Raw genomic sequence first — 15,505 nt, 5'->3', positions numbered from 1 at the left:
TATCTAAATCCATTACGATAGATGTCGCGTTGTTAGAGAAAATATTGTCAGTGAACAAACCTCAGGTTGGCTACCGCTGTGTATTTCTCTTAATAACCTGACTGAAAATCAAGAGCAAAGTGCACATGGATTATTAATACACTTCAATAAGTTTTTAACATTCTAAGCATATTTCGATAGTATAGATAAACGGTTGGTTATTTTTTGTGCAAATATATTCGTACTGGTAACTATAAAAAGTATATTATCACAGATTTCATAAAATTCTTGAAATTAACCTATATGCTAACCTTCTGTTTTTTATTTACTAAAATATTTGATAGACTTAAATGTTCTTTGACGCAAAGAGAGATATTTATCACTGAAAAAAATGAATTTCGTTTTTATTTTAAATGAAACAAATCGTAATATTTCTCTTTTTATAGTAGGAAAAATGGTGTTGTCGTGTCGATTTTATAAAGAAAAATATCCTGAAGTGGAAGATGTAGTCATGGTGAATGTACGTAGCATAGCTGAAATGGGAGCATATGTACATTTATTAGAATATAATAATATTGAGGGTATGATCCTCCTTTCTGAATTGTCTAGAAGACGTATTAGATCTATTAATAAACTTATTAGAGTAGGAAAAACTGAACCAGTTGTTGTTATTAGGGTTGACAAAGAAAAAGGTAAAGAATATAAAAGCTTTATGCATGAAATAATCCTAAAATTATTTTAATCATTTTATCTAATAATTCATTAAATGATTCAATATAGGTTATATTGATCTTAGTAAACGTCGTGTATCAGCTGAAGATGTAGAAAAATGCACAGAGAGATATGCAAAAGCAAAGGCTGTAAACTCAATATTAAGACATGTTGCAGAATTATTACATTATGATAGTGATGATCAACTAGAGGAATTATATCAAAAAACTGCATGGCATTTTGAAGAAAAATATAAGAAACAAAAAGCTTCTGCATATGATTTCTTTAAACAATCAGTTTTGTGAGTACAAGGAATAAAATATGTGAAACGAAATATTGTTAGTTTTGTATAGTAATGATTGTTAAAACATTGTTACTTTAGGGATCCATCTATTTTAGCAGAGTGTGGACTTGATGAACATACAAAAGAAGTATTATTAAATAATATTAAACGAAAATTAACTTCTCAAGCAGTAAAAATTAGAGCAGACGTTGAAGTAGCTTGTTATGGTTATGAAGGAATTGATGCAGTGAAAGCTGCTTTAAAAGCTGGTTTAGCTCTTTCCACTGATGAACTTCCAATTAAAATTAACTTAATTGCACCACCACTGTATGGTATGTCTACTTTTATGTTTTTGCATAATCTTCATCTATGGATAAAAACTTAAAAATTTGATTTCATTTTAGTTATAACAACATCTACACCAGAAAAACAAGATGGTTTAAAGGCATTAAATGATGCCATTGACGCTATACAAAATAAAATAACATCATTGGGAGGTGTATTTAATGTTCAAATGGCTGTATGTTTTGTCATTATTATTAGAAACTTATATACATATATTCAAATCTTTTATGTACATGACAATAATTTTTTAATTTGTAGCCAAAAGTTGTTACTGCAACTGATGAAGCAGAATTAGCAAGACAAATGGAACGAGCTGAACTTGAAAATGCTGAAGTTGCTGGTGATGATGATGAAGAAGAAGTGGAAGGAATGGATGGATTTAGTGGCGGTGAAGGCGCAGAGGAAGATAAAAAACCCGAAAACGATTCTCAAGAAGAGGAATAAACATAGCATAAATTAACAAATTATCATGTTTCATTAACTAACAGTTATTTCTAAATAACAATTGTACTTTTATAAGTACGCTACTGCCTTGTTGGACATTATGCAGAATATTTCAAATATGTACACAAAAATCAATGTATTATAATTTATAAATAATTTTTTATGAACTTCATGAAATAAACAAATCAATAATGTCTAAATTACTAATAGAAAAATTATCTTTTTTTCATGTTGGCAATATATTTTCAATTTTCTACTTAATAAATTTAAATTCTAATCCTTTAATCTTTTACATGTTTATAATATATGTTAATTGCAAAATATTTATGTATTTGATCTTATTAGAATACAAATTTTACACAGATATTTGTATTTTTACATTTTTATTAAAACTTTATACAGTTTTATTTAAATTGCTTATTCATTTGCAATCGTGACTTCCACTTCAACACCAGGTTCAATGGAAATGCTTGTAATTTGCTTTACAATTTCTGACGGTGAATACAAATCAATAACTCTCTTGTGAATGCGCATCTGGAAACGATCCCACGTTTTTGATCCTTCACCACACGGTGTTTTACGTGTGGTTATCCTTAAGATTTTCGTGGGCATACGAACTGGGCCCTTCACCTTAAGTTTTTGTTTGTTTGCTCCATTTATCAATTCCGAGCAAACTAAAACAACATATACAATTAAGAAAATGTATGCAATAATAATATAAAATAATATTGTATAAAGATAACATATACAAAAAACAATTTACCTTTTTCGAGAGAGCGTACATTTCGTGAAGTTAGTGTAATCCTAATTCTGTGAATAGGAGTTACTTCTTGTCCTGGTTTTTCAGGGTTGTCAACTTTTGTACTTGCCTAAAATATTATTGAATAAAGCACAATTAATATTATTAAATGAAAACATACAGCTGTAAACCGCGTGTTTGGACATACAATTAACCTAACAAATAGAACTTATATAAAAAGACTTATAATTCGTTAAACCAATTTAATTGAAAATCTTATTTCCAGTGAAAATTAACAAAATAATCACACACCATTGTTTAATTGCTTTCCTGGTCGAGATGATCAATTTCTTTTTAAACAAACTGATCAGCGCTGAACCAATGCAGGCACACGTTGCATGTGCTAAACTGAAAGAGATAGGATACACCTTGATTTCCGGTTAGGTATGATTCAAATATTTCAAAAATTTCTAGTGAAAATGCATTAGTAAATATGTTCTTTTAATGAAATTCACTTTATATATAAATAATATTACATACTAATAAATTTTATATTAATTTATATTTAAAAAATTAGACAATTTCCATAATTAATTCCAAAAATTAATCTTATTCGTTATCAGATTATAATCATTTATACAATTAAATTATTAATAAATTATATATTTAAAAAATTTAATCTGTATTTTTATTTTTATGATATGTATTATCTGGTTATTTACAAATTTTTAACTGTACATATTATTTGTTCTAAATTCTACCGCAAATTGCATATACTTAAATGTTGTTTTCATTAAAATTCTTCATGGACTAACTTCGTCCAGATATACATAACAGAACATTACACTATTGGTGCAGTATGTTTTTTCGTATATTCTAACCAATAGCATTACTGTTACATTCCCTTCAGTGCTTTTATGTTAGTGTTGTTTAACTACTTGGATCTGAAGTATTCTCCAATAAAGTTAAATGTGGATGACTTCAAGTAATCGAATGCGCTGTCGCGTCCTTTGACACGCTTAACCGTTTATGAAAACGATTTTGCTACAGTTTTGCTGACATTTTGATCGTTTTACCATGCCAGATATTTACAAAAAATTCAGGAAGTTACGTCGAACGCGATATATTCGCACTTAGTAATAATTACAACGTGAAAGTGTGTGAACTCCAAAAACTAAAATAGTGCCGTGTATCCATCACATATATTTGCTTTATTGATATTTTGAGTGTCACAGGCCTTGTGGTGCCTATGCATATCTTGAGGTAATACATTCTCTAATGGATGTAATATCCAACATCATTTGTGTAATAATATATTTTGAAATTCTTTAGCTTTATAAGTGTGCTAAATAGTATTACTGTTTACATTGTTTTCTTATATTTATGCACAAATCATAGACATAACCTATGATGTTCCATTATAATTTGTTTTAAAGTACTAGTATTATATTTTATATAAGTAAACATATATTAGCATGTTATATTATCTTTTTATTAATTTATTTAAGTCATACTTTTGCTATATGATTTGTATTTGTTGTACGTATGTAGAAGCTTCTACTTACTATTTGTGTTGATATCACAACTATAATGGCATGTAAGGATAAAAGCTATTAGTTTGATAATAACATAAATATTCATGTTTATTTTTATTTTTATTATTCATTTAATCTTTTTTAATGTGTTGATTTTATGTTTATTTTTATCATTTTAACACTATATACTTTATATTTTCTTATTCAGTTATATAATTGATTAAGCATTATACAAAAATCATTATTATATTGTAAATTATTACAATAAATCATTATGTACATAGAATTATAAATTATATTATAAAATATCAAAATATATGTGAAGTTGGAAGAGTTGCATCGTATAGTTGTAACAAACATTGTTTTATTTTAATAAAATGACTTTATTGCTTAAATCATTAAAAATAATGTTTTAAGGCAGAACAATAACTAATGAGGCATATAATATTTCAGAATTTGGACGGTGTTCTAGATTATTTTAAGGATATAAAGTTTCTCATATTTGGTTAAATCATTTAGTAAACATGTCGGAAATAGTTTACCCGCAAGGGTGCAGATCTGTTACAGAAGATCTGGGTCCAGATGAACTTATTAGAAGATTAAAGGTATATCTGATAAAATAATTTATATCTTATATAAAATATAAAGAGAGACAGTAGATAAAACAGTTAAAGATAACTGACATCAAAATTTATCAAATAGACATTAGCTCATACATTACAAGCAATGGGTCAAGATGAAGGAATGTATCAACAATATATACCACTTGCTTTACATTTGGCAGAAGAACATTTTTTAATGCATCAGAGTAAAGATGTACAACTTTTGATTGCATGTTGTATTGCTGATGTTTTGAGGGTTTATGCTCCAGAAGCTCCATATAAAGATGCAGAGCAGGTAATATAAGTTAGTTAATTATAACGTTTCATAGAATATTTTATATAAATGTTTCTAATTCTTATTGGGAATTTAAGGATTTAATAATAAATTAATACCCTTATCTGTTATAGGTTAAAACAATATTCTTGTTTCTGATTAAACAACTAGCTGGACTAAAAGATCCAAAAGATCCCGCTTTTAAAAGATATTTTTATCTTCTGGAAAATTTAGCATATGTGAAATCATTTAATATGTGTTTTGAATTAGAGGACTGCCAAGAAATCTTTTGCGCACTTTTTTCTCTTATGTTTAGGATAGTAAAGTATGTTTAACATGATTATACAGTATATAAATACAATATATAAATGAATAGTTAATTAATTGCTTGTAATTCTAATGATTTCAGCGATGAACATTCTGGGAAAGTCAAAAGCTTTATGTTAGATGTATTATGTCCACTTATTACAGAATCTGACATTGTTAGCAATGAACTTCTAGATATCATACTTATGAACATTGTAGAACCAAACAAAACACAAAAGAAGAATGCATATTTACTTGCGAAAGAACTGGTGATTAAATGTAGTGATACATTAGAACCATACATTCAAGCAGTGAGTAGAATAAAAGAAACACTTTTTTGTTTGTAAATCTATAACACAAGAAGGTAAAAGTTAATAATACTAAATCTTTTTATATTTTAAAATTCATAGTTCTTTAACCATGTATTGATCTTGGGCAAAGAGGAGAAGAGCTTACAAATTTGCAAGAAAGTGTATGATTTAATTTATGAGTTAAATCACATATGTCCAAGCGTCTTGCTGTCCGTCCTACCACAATTAGAATGTAAACTAAAATCTTCCTCTGAATCTGAAAGATTGGGTGCTGTAGCATTATTAGCAAGAATGTTTTCTGAGAAAGGATCTCAGTTAGCTGTGCAACACACACAATTGTGGCGTGCATTTTTAGGAAGATTTAATGACATCAGTGTATCAATTCGTATCAAATGTGTGCAGTATTCAATGCATTTTTTATTAAACCATCCTGAACTGAGAAAAGATATTACTGATACGTTAAAGTTAAGACAACATGATGCAGATGAAAGTGTACGATATGAAGTTGTTATGGCTATAGTGACCACTGCTAGAAGGGATTTCGAAGTGGTATCAGACAGTGAAGATTTGTTAGAATTTGTTAAAGAAAGAACATTAGATAAAAAGGTATGTTATTTTTTACATGAAAATATGTAAACTATGAATGTGAAAAAAATATTAATATTTGTTTCAATTTTCAGTTTAAAATCAGGAAAGAAGCAATGGCAGGATTAGCAATGATATATAAGAAACATTTGAATGATGCGGATGTACCGCAAGCTACGAAAAAGGCTGTTACTTGGATAAAAGATAAAATATTACATGGTTATTATATGGCAGGAATGGAAGATAGATTACTAGTAGAAAGATTACTAAACACTTGTTTAGTACCTTACCAACTACCAGCTGGTGAAAGAATGAAAAAATTGTATCATTTATTAGGTACAATTGATGATCATGCATCTAAAGCATTTGTAGAATTACAAAAGCATCAGCTTGCGTAAGTACACTCTTTCCTAATTTATTTATTTTTTTTTTTTATTATTATGTTATATATATTCATTTTGTACTTTTATGTAAAATTTTATATTTCAGTGTACGAAGAGCAGTGGTTGAATGGTTAGAAATTGTAAAAAAGCCAGACGCAATGGTTGAACTTGTAGCTAAGATTCATCAGATATCTCGCTTTTTACCAGATCCTATGAAAGTTCAAGAATTTATACAAAAGTTCAGTGCTCACATGAGAAAAGATTCGGCTTTATTACAAGGTATGGAAACAATAGTTCAACCAAATGTTTCTTGTAAAGAGTGTGCAGATACAATAAGTATGGTTCTTAAAAAATTGGGTCAACCTGTCATGACGAATTTGTATTACAACACAATAAAAATGCTATTGGAAAGAGTAAGTTCTGTAATGATTGATGAAGAAGCAATTAGGGTAAGTAATACACGTGGCTATATTTTTGCATGTCTTTGTATTCATATCTTTATATCAATTATGTTTTAACAGGTCTTAATTGGATATGTATTAGATTGTTTAAAAGGTGGCAATGTAATAGAAGAAGTTGGACTTAATCCGAACAACGCAGGTGAAAAGGGTTTGAGGTTACTCGTGGTATGTCTATAATTTTATTGTACAAAGGCATATGATCTTCGCTTTTTATGTTACTAATTCATTTTTATATGTATATAAAATGTTTTTCTTCTAGATGCTTTCATTTGTATTTGGTCCACATTTTCTTCATAATGATATTTTGATGCAACTTGTCCATCTTTTGGAATTGGAAGATGAAATGGTAGCACCGTTGGTTCTTTCGATTTTCACATTTTTAGGGAAATATAAACCTTTATGTGATGTTGCACCGGATATTATGAACCTTATGGTTCCAATATGTAAAAATTTCGCAGAAACAGGAACACCAAAACAAGCAAAACAAGCTGTCAGGTGTTTATTTGTTAATATGACCAATATTCATGATACTATTTTCCCTGAAATTATTGAAAGAATTAAAAATAGCCTTACACCAACTTCAGAATATTATCGAACATCTATAGTTACATTAGGTCACATAGCTTATAATTTACCAGAAAAGTATCAAGTACAAATAAAAAATATGGTGTCTAGGAAGGTAAGTTCTGCTAAATATTATATTACTATTTAAAAATTATGATAATGTGATTTAGTTCAAATTAAGTGTGCTGAATTTATAGATAGTCAAGGAGTTATTAGTGAAAGAAAGCAGTGAACAAACTGCTGATACCATTGAGGGAGACTGGTGCAGGGAAGATCAATTACCTGAAGAAACACGTTGTAGATTAGAAGGATTGAAGTGCATGGCACGCTGGTTACTAGGATTGAAGACTGATGTGCTCTCTGCACAAAAAACGTTTAGAATGCTGAATGCATTTGTAGTGAACAAAGGAGATCTTTTGCAGCAGGGTCGTTTAAGTAAAGCAGAAATGAGTTGGTTGCGCTTACAAGCTGGTTGTTCAATGCTGAAGATTTGCGAACAAAAAGGTGTTGGTGATCAATTTACAGCAGAACAATTCTATAATTTATCTCAGCTCATGGTGGTACGTTTCTCCAAACTATGATTTATTGATTTATTTTTTTAAAATAAATTTTGCATATTTGTATGTAAATAGAAAAAGAAAATTGATTAAAAATATTGTGAAAATGTATTTTTTTCATAGGATGAAGTTCCACAAGTGAGGGAAGCTTTTGGTAGCAAATTACATAAAGGACTTGGAAGAGGAATTCCAAATAAGTGTTTGCCACTAGACTTTATGGGTTATTATGCACTTGCTGGCAAAGAACAGGACAAAAGATTAAAATGTGTTTTAAAAACTTATATGCAAACTGATATAAATAAAAGGAGAGATTATGTTAAGACATTGTCATTGGGTACAGTGGAACGGGCCATGGGTAAGAAACTAAATAGTAAGGCATTATCGAAATATTGTTTAATATTATTCTTTTATTATTAAACACGTATTATTAGAAAAAGATAAATATAAAATATTTTATTCAATTGTTATTACAGGTCAACTGCCTCACATTCTTCCTGATTATATGCTAGTATTTGCAGTCCCTATTCTTGCACATGATCCTGAATTTACAAGTCATTTGATGGTTAATCAGTTGAAAGTGATACAACAATGTTTGTGGTTTATATTAGAACCCCTTATAACGAAAAATGAATATTATTGTTATGGTTTTTATAAAAATCTCATAGAACGAATGAAGAGTCATAAGGATGCTTTAAAACCTGAGGATAATAACATGAATTATGTAATTATAACAAATTATTTATTATTTATGAATCAGATATAAACAGCTTATATTTACTATGTACTTGCAGAAATTGTGGGCTGTTTGCGATTTGGCTATGAATGTGATATATACAAAAACGACAAATTTCGATATGAAAGAATTTCCAAGTGAAACACGAATTCCCACCATGTACTTCAAACGAGCGGATGAATTGTTGACTAACACTAGGAATTACTTACCTGCTGAAATGCAGATAAACATGTCGAGTCCTAAAGGAAAGGGTTCTCTTCATAATACACATTCTGTCAGTGAAAGACCACAACGTAGGGCAAAGTCCAAACAACAGAAGGAAGTGGGCATTGGGCCGAACGAAACTGATGCAAGGGTAAGACAACCAAAATAATGTATAGGATAATTTTAGACAAAGTATGATTTAGATAAATTCTTATATATACATTACGTGTAATTTTTATATGAACGATATATGTATCTAAATAATAGTCTTAAAAAGTCTATGAGTATATGTAATTTCAAGCTGCAAATTGGAGAAGTGGAATGTATTGATGCGCAGGTAAAATTATTTATAATACATTTATATTCAACATCTATTTCTCTTTTGTAGTATATTATATAGTATATTATACTATATAGTATATTATATTATATAGTATATTATACTTCATATTTTAAAAATATAAAATGTATGTATTATATTTAATATATTATATTTACTTACAGCCAGCGGAAGCATCAGAAACTAGAATTCAATTACCTGGTTTAGAGGAAGAAGTAAGAAAAACATATTTATAATTGTAATTTGATATATAGTAAAGATATGATTTTTCAGATTGAAGAACCACCAGCAAAGAGGGCATTAAGAGAATCAGACAAAGTAAATAAATAATTAAGTGAATGAACTGTATTCAGAGGGATGTTAGGAATAGGGGAAAGACCGTGATGATCATAAGAATTAAAGAATCTAAAAATACTTTACAAATTAGAAAACAGAATATTTTGATTATGTACAACAATTAATAAACCTGTCGTTCGCGTATGTCTAGACAGTAAGATGTTAAGATAATGATACATTAACGTCAAATAATTGATACATATAAGCTTACAAGTCAAGAAACTTCGTGAAGTTACATCGCATTCATAAGGAAATTAAAAATTTACTAGCTGATCATATGGAAAATATTTTTCTTTCAACTGTAAAAAAAAAAAAAACATGAACTTGGTTTGGTTTTAATTTCTCTACACGTTAAAAAAAGCAATGGCACATTCATTGATAAAAAATACAATCCTTTGTATAATTAATAACTGTTTAACCACCATCTTTTTTACATAAGTCTTCGAAAATATTTCCCTTTCTTTCTTGTGAAATATCTGACAATTGTTGTATTGTTCACTTTTGCATTGACGAATACAAATGTTTATATATACTATTTCATGTGCATTTTTCTTCATAGATTAATGAGATTGTATACAAAATTTTTGTAACAACTATTCCAAATAGTAAAATCCTTACATGATATCATCAAACTTAATTGTAGTTTTCAGAAAAAAGTAATCGAAAGCCACATTTATTACATGAAATACATCGAAATAATACACTTCATTAAATCTTTACACGCAGAAGAGAACAACATAACGTTGTTGGATTTCTGTGAACATCATGTACTAAACAAAAGGGTGTGTGTCAATTGGCTTTGTGATCCAAAGTTGTTTGATTCTATTAATCTGATTATCATTATTATTATATTATATTATAATTAATATTATTGCCTTAATGCTATAATTATTTTATTGAAAGAATGACAATTTTGATAATCATTATTTCCTGAGAAAATATGTATTTTCTCATAAAATTATCTGTTTATATTTTAATACAAAAATTAATTTAAATGAGATTTGGTTAGCGCACGGCCACTAACTATTAATTTATTTCAGACAAGGTGTCCTTATAAATACTTCAATAGTATCTAATAAATGTATACATATAAATATCTTCGACGGATAGTGCGCATTAATATAAAAAATAAACGTAAAAATTTTTGTTATACAAAAGTATCGACAATGCACCACTAATTCAATAATCGATTGAAATTTATCATCATCGAACGTGACAGTTATTCTTCCATCACTGTCATTATTGTATATGTATTATAAACTTACTTTCGTATCACTTTAATTCAAATTTGTATCCAGAACATATATTTGTACAAACAATATAGTAAAAGTATTATTCCGATATCTCGAGGAATTGTATACATACTTTGAATGGTTTAAATACTTATATTTTTATTTCGTATTTTATAAGATGTTGAAAAACATTCATTGCATTTATAAATATTTATATAATAGTAATTTTACATATTACCAATTGCTTTAAGCATAATGTATTCATTTAAAAATATATTTTATTTCATAATTACGGTAAACAGAAATAAATGAAACTTTTGAATAAATATAGATTAAGTGTAAAATTCTATAGAATTTACTTAATATTTAGAGTTAAAAATAAATAATCTCACACCTTTTTGTTATTAAAAAATTAGGAAATTGGATACAAATTTGAATAGCATTAAAATAATTTAAAATGGGCCTAGGTTTTATAAAATTTCCTTTGTCATCATTAGAATTCTTAGTATTAAGCACTAAATTGTATTAAACATTAAGATGAGAATGAGAATTGTGTATGAGGCTGTGAATGATGATGAGTGTTTGATCTTATTATATAAACATTATAGAATTAACACATACCTATTACCTCTTCACTGAAATTACAGTACAATGCAAATCTTGCAATTTTTAATTTTTTAAACATTCATAAAGGTCATTCTTTATTTTTCATATATGTACAAAGCATTGTTCATAAGACATCAGCAGTGCATTGTTACTGTTTCAGCTTTATGAAATTTAATTTGATATTTCTTGAAATAATTTATAAGTTCAAATTGTTTTGGATTATACTATATTTTATCTTATAGTATTATTATCGAACATTTGTTTCTATAAGTATTTAATTGCATAGTACTGCAATTTTTTCAAACAGGTTATAGACTACAAAATATACATATTCTGATGAAAAAAACCAATTAATCAGTGCTATTCATCTGTCAATCTGTGAGACATAAGTGACGCATTGTAACGGTTCTATAATAAAACAAATTAAGTAAAATGGTATGTATTTAATAAGATATAGTTACAAATATCAAAATTAACGTCTTTTAAAATTTGATCTACTACCCTTTTTTCCTATGTTTAAACTTTTTGCATTTTTTCTTTTACTTTGATTCTTTTTAACATTTGCCCTAAAATAAACAAAATAGTTACTTATAAAAGCATTATTATGTATGTTCTTAAAAATAATATAATAATATGTAATATTTTATTTTACCTTAGTTTAATAAAATATACTTACTCGTAACGCATTTTTTTCACAGCTTTCTTGCTTGTATTTGTTAAGTCAGCAGCAAATGAAGATTTTGGCCGTTTTAGTGATGCTGAAATCGAATTGAAATTATAGAAAAAAGAATAAAATCCAATCTTTCATAATTAAAATGAATAATTTACTAGAACTTACTTTTTCTATTAGATGAAAATTTATCATTCTCTACAACTGTCCGAATTTTATTTTGTTTGTTCTTTTTCTTAGCTAGTCTCGCTTGGTATGCTGCAATTTTTTCTAATTCTCTTTTGGCTCTATCCTCCGCTGTTTCCTGTTTAGGTTCTTTAGATTTCTTTTTCTTTTCTTCAATTATGTTTGATGGCTCTCTATTTTGTTTCTTCTCTTTATTTGTGTTTTGTTTTTCAGTCAATGATAATTTTTCTAAAAATCATATAAATTGTTTTAATAATGTGTACATGTATTCCATGTGAAATTTTGAATAGCTACAATTTCAAATACAAAAATTAATGGATTGAAAATTACCTTTCTCTTCTTTTCTTTCTTTCTGAGTTTGGAACCAAGTTCTTTGAGCGCCTTTATTACTTTCATTTTTTAATAATTTTTCTGCTCGATTTGCTTGATTTTCTATCTTAGCTAATTCCCTTTCATTTCGTTCTTCTTCTAAAATTTTGTTTACATCAGTTTCAAGAGACTGTAATTTTTTAGAATATTTGTCAATTATATCAGGAAGTATTATTCGATTCTTTACTGGATTTTTTGCATTTTTAATAATTTCTTTAACCAAAGAACGTTCTTGTTCTCCAGCTAGTGATACTGACACTCCAACACGACCAGCTCTGGCTGTTCTCCCAACTCTAACAAATAAATAATAAAGCAATTAATTTTTTTATATTGGGTACTTGTAAAAATTTACAATCAAATTAAATATTGATACCTATGAATGTAATGTTGCATGGTAACTGGCATTACGAAATTAATTACAGTTTTTACCCCACTAATATCTAAACCTCTTGCAGCAACATCTGTTGCTAATAAAATATCTATTTCTTCATTTTTAAATTTTGTTAAATTTTCTAGACGTTGTGGTTGTGTGAGATTACCATGAAGTTCTCCTACCTATCAAATTATATATAATAATGATTTAAAAGATTATCTTTTACTTTTCACTACAAACTTCAATATACTTTAATATTTATTAGAATAAATTATATTTTAAATACCTTGATGCCTAATAATCCTAATAAAATGTGTAATCTATGAGCTTGTTTTTTTGTTTGCACAAAGACCATGACATGATCATGAAAGGTTCTACAAATTAGGGCTGCCAAAATTGCTTCACGATCTCCTTCTCTTTCTTTTCGTATCCTATATTAAAAATATATAAAAAATGAATATATACATACATTAAACAAGAACATAAAAATGATCGATCAATTGCATAAGATATAATTTTACCGAATAAATTCTTGGCGTAAATTAAAAGCAACATCTTGATTACTATCTACAAAAACTTTAACTGGTTTATCTAAAGATACAGCGGCCAAATCTTTCACTTCTTCAGTCATAGTAGCTGAGAATAAAATTGTTTGTCTGCTTCTTGAACATTGTTTTACTATGTACTTCATCTGTTCTGCAAAGTATTCATCTAACATCCTTATAAATAAAAAAGTATATGTATATAATCTTCCAATTATAAATTAATAAAAGGAATATAAAGCAAATATTCTTTTTTCATTTACCTATCTGCCTCATCTAATATAAGCACTTCAATGCTGTCTAATGAAAACGATGGCGTATTTCTTAAATGATCAATTAATCTTCCTGGAGTAGCTATTACTATATCTGGATTCTTTCTTAATACAGCCTCCTAATTTTGAAATAGTAGTAAATTAATAAAGGATTATTTATTAGTATAGTGTTCATTTACTAATATTTAAGGTTCTCACAATATATCAACATACTTGAACTTTCACATCTAAACCACCAACAGATAATCCTACTTCAATTGTTGTAAATTGAGATAACTGTTTTGTAACTTGATACACTTGCACACCAAGTTCTCTTGTTGGAACAAGTACAAGAACACGAGAAATAGAAGGACCATCTAATGGCCTATATAATAATCTTTCTAGTGTTGGTAACATATAAGCTGCAGTTTTACCAGTACCTGTAGCAGCACAACCACATATATCACGACCCAGTAATGCAACAGGAATGGTAGCAGCTTGTATAGGTGTTGGATGCACAAAATTCATGGCTGTTATAGCCTTTAAAGAATATGTATTATGAATTAGTATTTGATAATTAATATATATATTAATATAATATCAACTTAAAATCTATGTAACATAATATATTGATATACAATACCTTTAATAAAGGACGCGACAAATTCATTTGGTAAAATGTTGCATGAGTTTCTATATTTGTATATTCCTCAAAGTTAATTGTTTCTTCATCATTTTCTTTAACAACCACTTTCTTTTTACTTTTCTTTTCTTTAGTTTTAAATATATCTAAAATAAAACATTTACATTTCTTTAATCAAGTTTACATTATAAAGTAAAAAATATTGTTACCTTTTCTAAGCTCATCTTCTGATAAAGATAGTTCATCATCTTCTTTTTTAATTTCAGATAAGTCTATATTGGATTCGTTATCTATTTCATTCTGAAGGAAAAATATATAAATGTAACATAATTATTGTATATGTAATTGAAACAACTAAATATCTAAAGAGAAATAACATCAAAGTTATATATATATATGTACTTGTATTTTAGATTCGGATCCTCTTCTAATTCTTTTAATTTTATCATCAAGTTTTGTCTTAGCTTTTCGTTTAATATACTTGTTTAAGTCATTCCATGTGTCTTTATTGTAATCGGAAATATCATTTACAAATTGAAAATTGTTATCGAAGTCTTTATTTTCCTTTTTCTTTTGTTTCCTAGGCTGAAACTACATTAATCCGGAAATTTTTATTTTTCCAAAATAAGAATCATACAGTAAACATAACATAATTTGTTAAATTATGTCTTACATCATCTTCGACATCAGAATCTTCAGAGAAATTTGGCACTTCCTGATCATCTTCAATTGTTTTTATTAAATCACAATTGGTATCCATTTTCAACAACAAATACACATATTACAAACCATGTACAATTCCTAATATTTTAACCACGTGGAATATCTACTGCAGATATGTAAGTATGTAGTAACATCTATATATATATATATATATATATATATATACAAATTAGAAAATTGTAGTTTAATAATAATGAATTTCCACTAATAATATCATA

At 27.5% G+C, this 15,505-nt stretch overlaps 4 protein-coding genes across 10 annotated transcripts; 2 read left to right on the top strand and 2 right to left on the bottom strand.

Moving 5' to 3' along the window:
* The first annotated feature begins 29 nt into the window (after positions 1 to 29).
* LOC126925011 (eukaryotic translation initiation factor 2 subunit 1) lies at positions 30 to 2,126 on the top strand. Of its 4 annotated transcripts, none has more exons than XM_050740099.1 (6): positions 30 to 192; positions 426 to 671; positions 760 to 991; positions 1,073 to 1,305; positions 1,378 to 1,493; positions 1,577 to 2,126. In XM_050740099.1, the coding sequence occupies exons 2-6, from the start codon at positions 434 to 436 to the stop codon at positions 1,760 to 1,762; spliced, it is 1,005 nt and encodes a 334-aa protein (XP_050596056.1). In that variant the 5' UTR covers positions 30 to 192; positions 426 to 433; the 3' UTR covers positions 1,763 to 2,126. The 4 variants fall into 4 exon arrangements, with proteins under 4 accessions (XP_050596056.1, XP_050596058.1, XP_050596057.1 ...); XM_050740101.1 differs by having other exon boundaries at positions 44 to 192; positions 429 to 671; XM_050740100.1 differs by having other exon boundaries at positions 48 to 239.
* A 2-nt stretch (positions 2,127 to 2,128) lies between these two features.
* Positions 2,129 to 2,971, bottom strand: LOC126925012 (40S ribosomal protein S20). The gene is made up of 3 exons (XM_050740103.1): positions 2,814 to 2,971; positions 2,526 to 2,631; positions 2,129 to 2,436 (listed from the first exon to the last, which is right to left on the bottom strand). The coding sequence occupies exons 1-3, from the start codon at positions 2,814 to 2,816 to the stop codon at positions 2,180 to 2,182; spliced, it is 366 nt and encodes a 121-aa protein (XP_050596060.1). The 5' UTR covers positions 2,817 to 2,971; the 3' UTR covers positions 2,129 to 2,179.
* A 499-nt stretch (positions 2,972 to 3,470) lies between these two features.
* Positions 3,471 to 12,002, top strand: LOC126924999 (sister chromatid cohesion protein PDS5 homolog B). Of its 4 annotated transcripts, none has more exons than XM_050740071.1 (17): positions 3,471 to 3,764; positions 4,490 to 4,641; positions 4,739 to 4,933; positions 5,047 to 5,237; positions 5,322 to 5,529; positions 5,629 to 6,135; positions 6,210 to 6,508; positions 6,604 to 6,946; positions 7,019 to 7,123; positions 7,218 to 7,637; positions 7,720 to 8,082; positions 8,203 to 8,434; positions 8,553 to 8,800; positions 8,871 to 9,167; positions 9,318 to 9,353; positions 9,521 to 9,571; positions 9,630 to 12,002. In XM_050740071.1, the coding sequence occupies exons 2-17, from the start codon at positions 4,561 to 4,563 to the stop codon at positions 9,684 to 9,686; spliced, it is 3,633 nt and encodes a 1,210-aa protein (XP_050596028.1). In that variant the 5' UTR covers positions 3,471 to 3,764; positions 4,490 to 4,560; the 3' UTR covers positions 9,687 to 12,002. The 4 variants fall into 4 exon arrangements, with proteins under 4 accessions (XP_050596028.1, XP_050596027.1, XP_050596030.1 ...); XM_050740070.1 differs by having other exon boundaries at positions 8,203 to 8,449; XM_050740073.1 differs by lacking the exon at positions 9,318 to 9,353.
* Positions 11,959 to 15,492, bottom strand: LOC126925003 (probable ATP-dependent RNA helicase DDX27). The gene is made up of 13 exons (XM_050740077.1): positions 15,238 to 15,492; positions 14,967 to 15,155; positions 14,774 to 14,864; positions 14,565 to 14,710; positions 14,156 to 14,461; positions 13,934 to 14,061; positions 13,650 to 13,847; positions 13,415 to 13,559; positions 13,129 to 13,310; positions 12,717 to 13,048; positions 12,369 to 12,614; positions 12,207 to 12,288; positions 11,959 to 12,096 (listed from the first exon to the last, which is right to left on the bottom strand). The coding sequence occupies exons 1-13, from the start codon at positions 15,322 to 15,324 to the stop codon at positions 12,003 to 12,005; spliced, it is 2,226 nt and encodes a 741-aa protein (XP_050596034.1). The 5' UTR covers positions 15,325 to 15,492; the 3' UTR covers positions 11,959 to 12,002.
* Between the last annotated feature and the right edge of the window lie 13 nt (positions 15,493 to 15,505).

Source organism: Bombus affinis, chromosome 15 (genome assembly GCF_024516045.1).
Source record: "Bombus affinis isolate iyBomAffi1 chromosome 15, iyBomAffi1.2, whole genome shotgun sequence".
NCBI classification, from domain to species: Eukaryota; Metazoa; Arthropoda; class Insecta; order Hymenoptera; family Apidae; genus Bombus; species Bombus affinis.
This window is presented reverse-complemented; position numbering and strand designations above follow the sequence as displayed.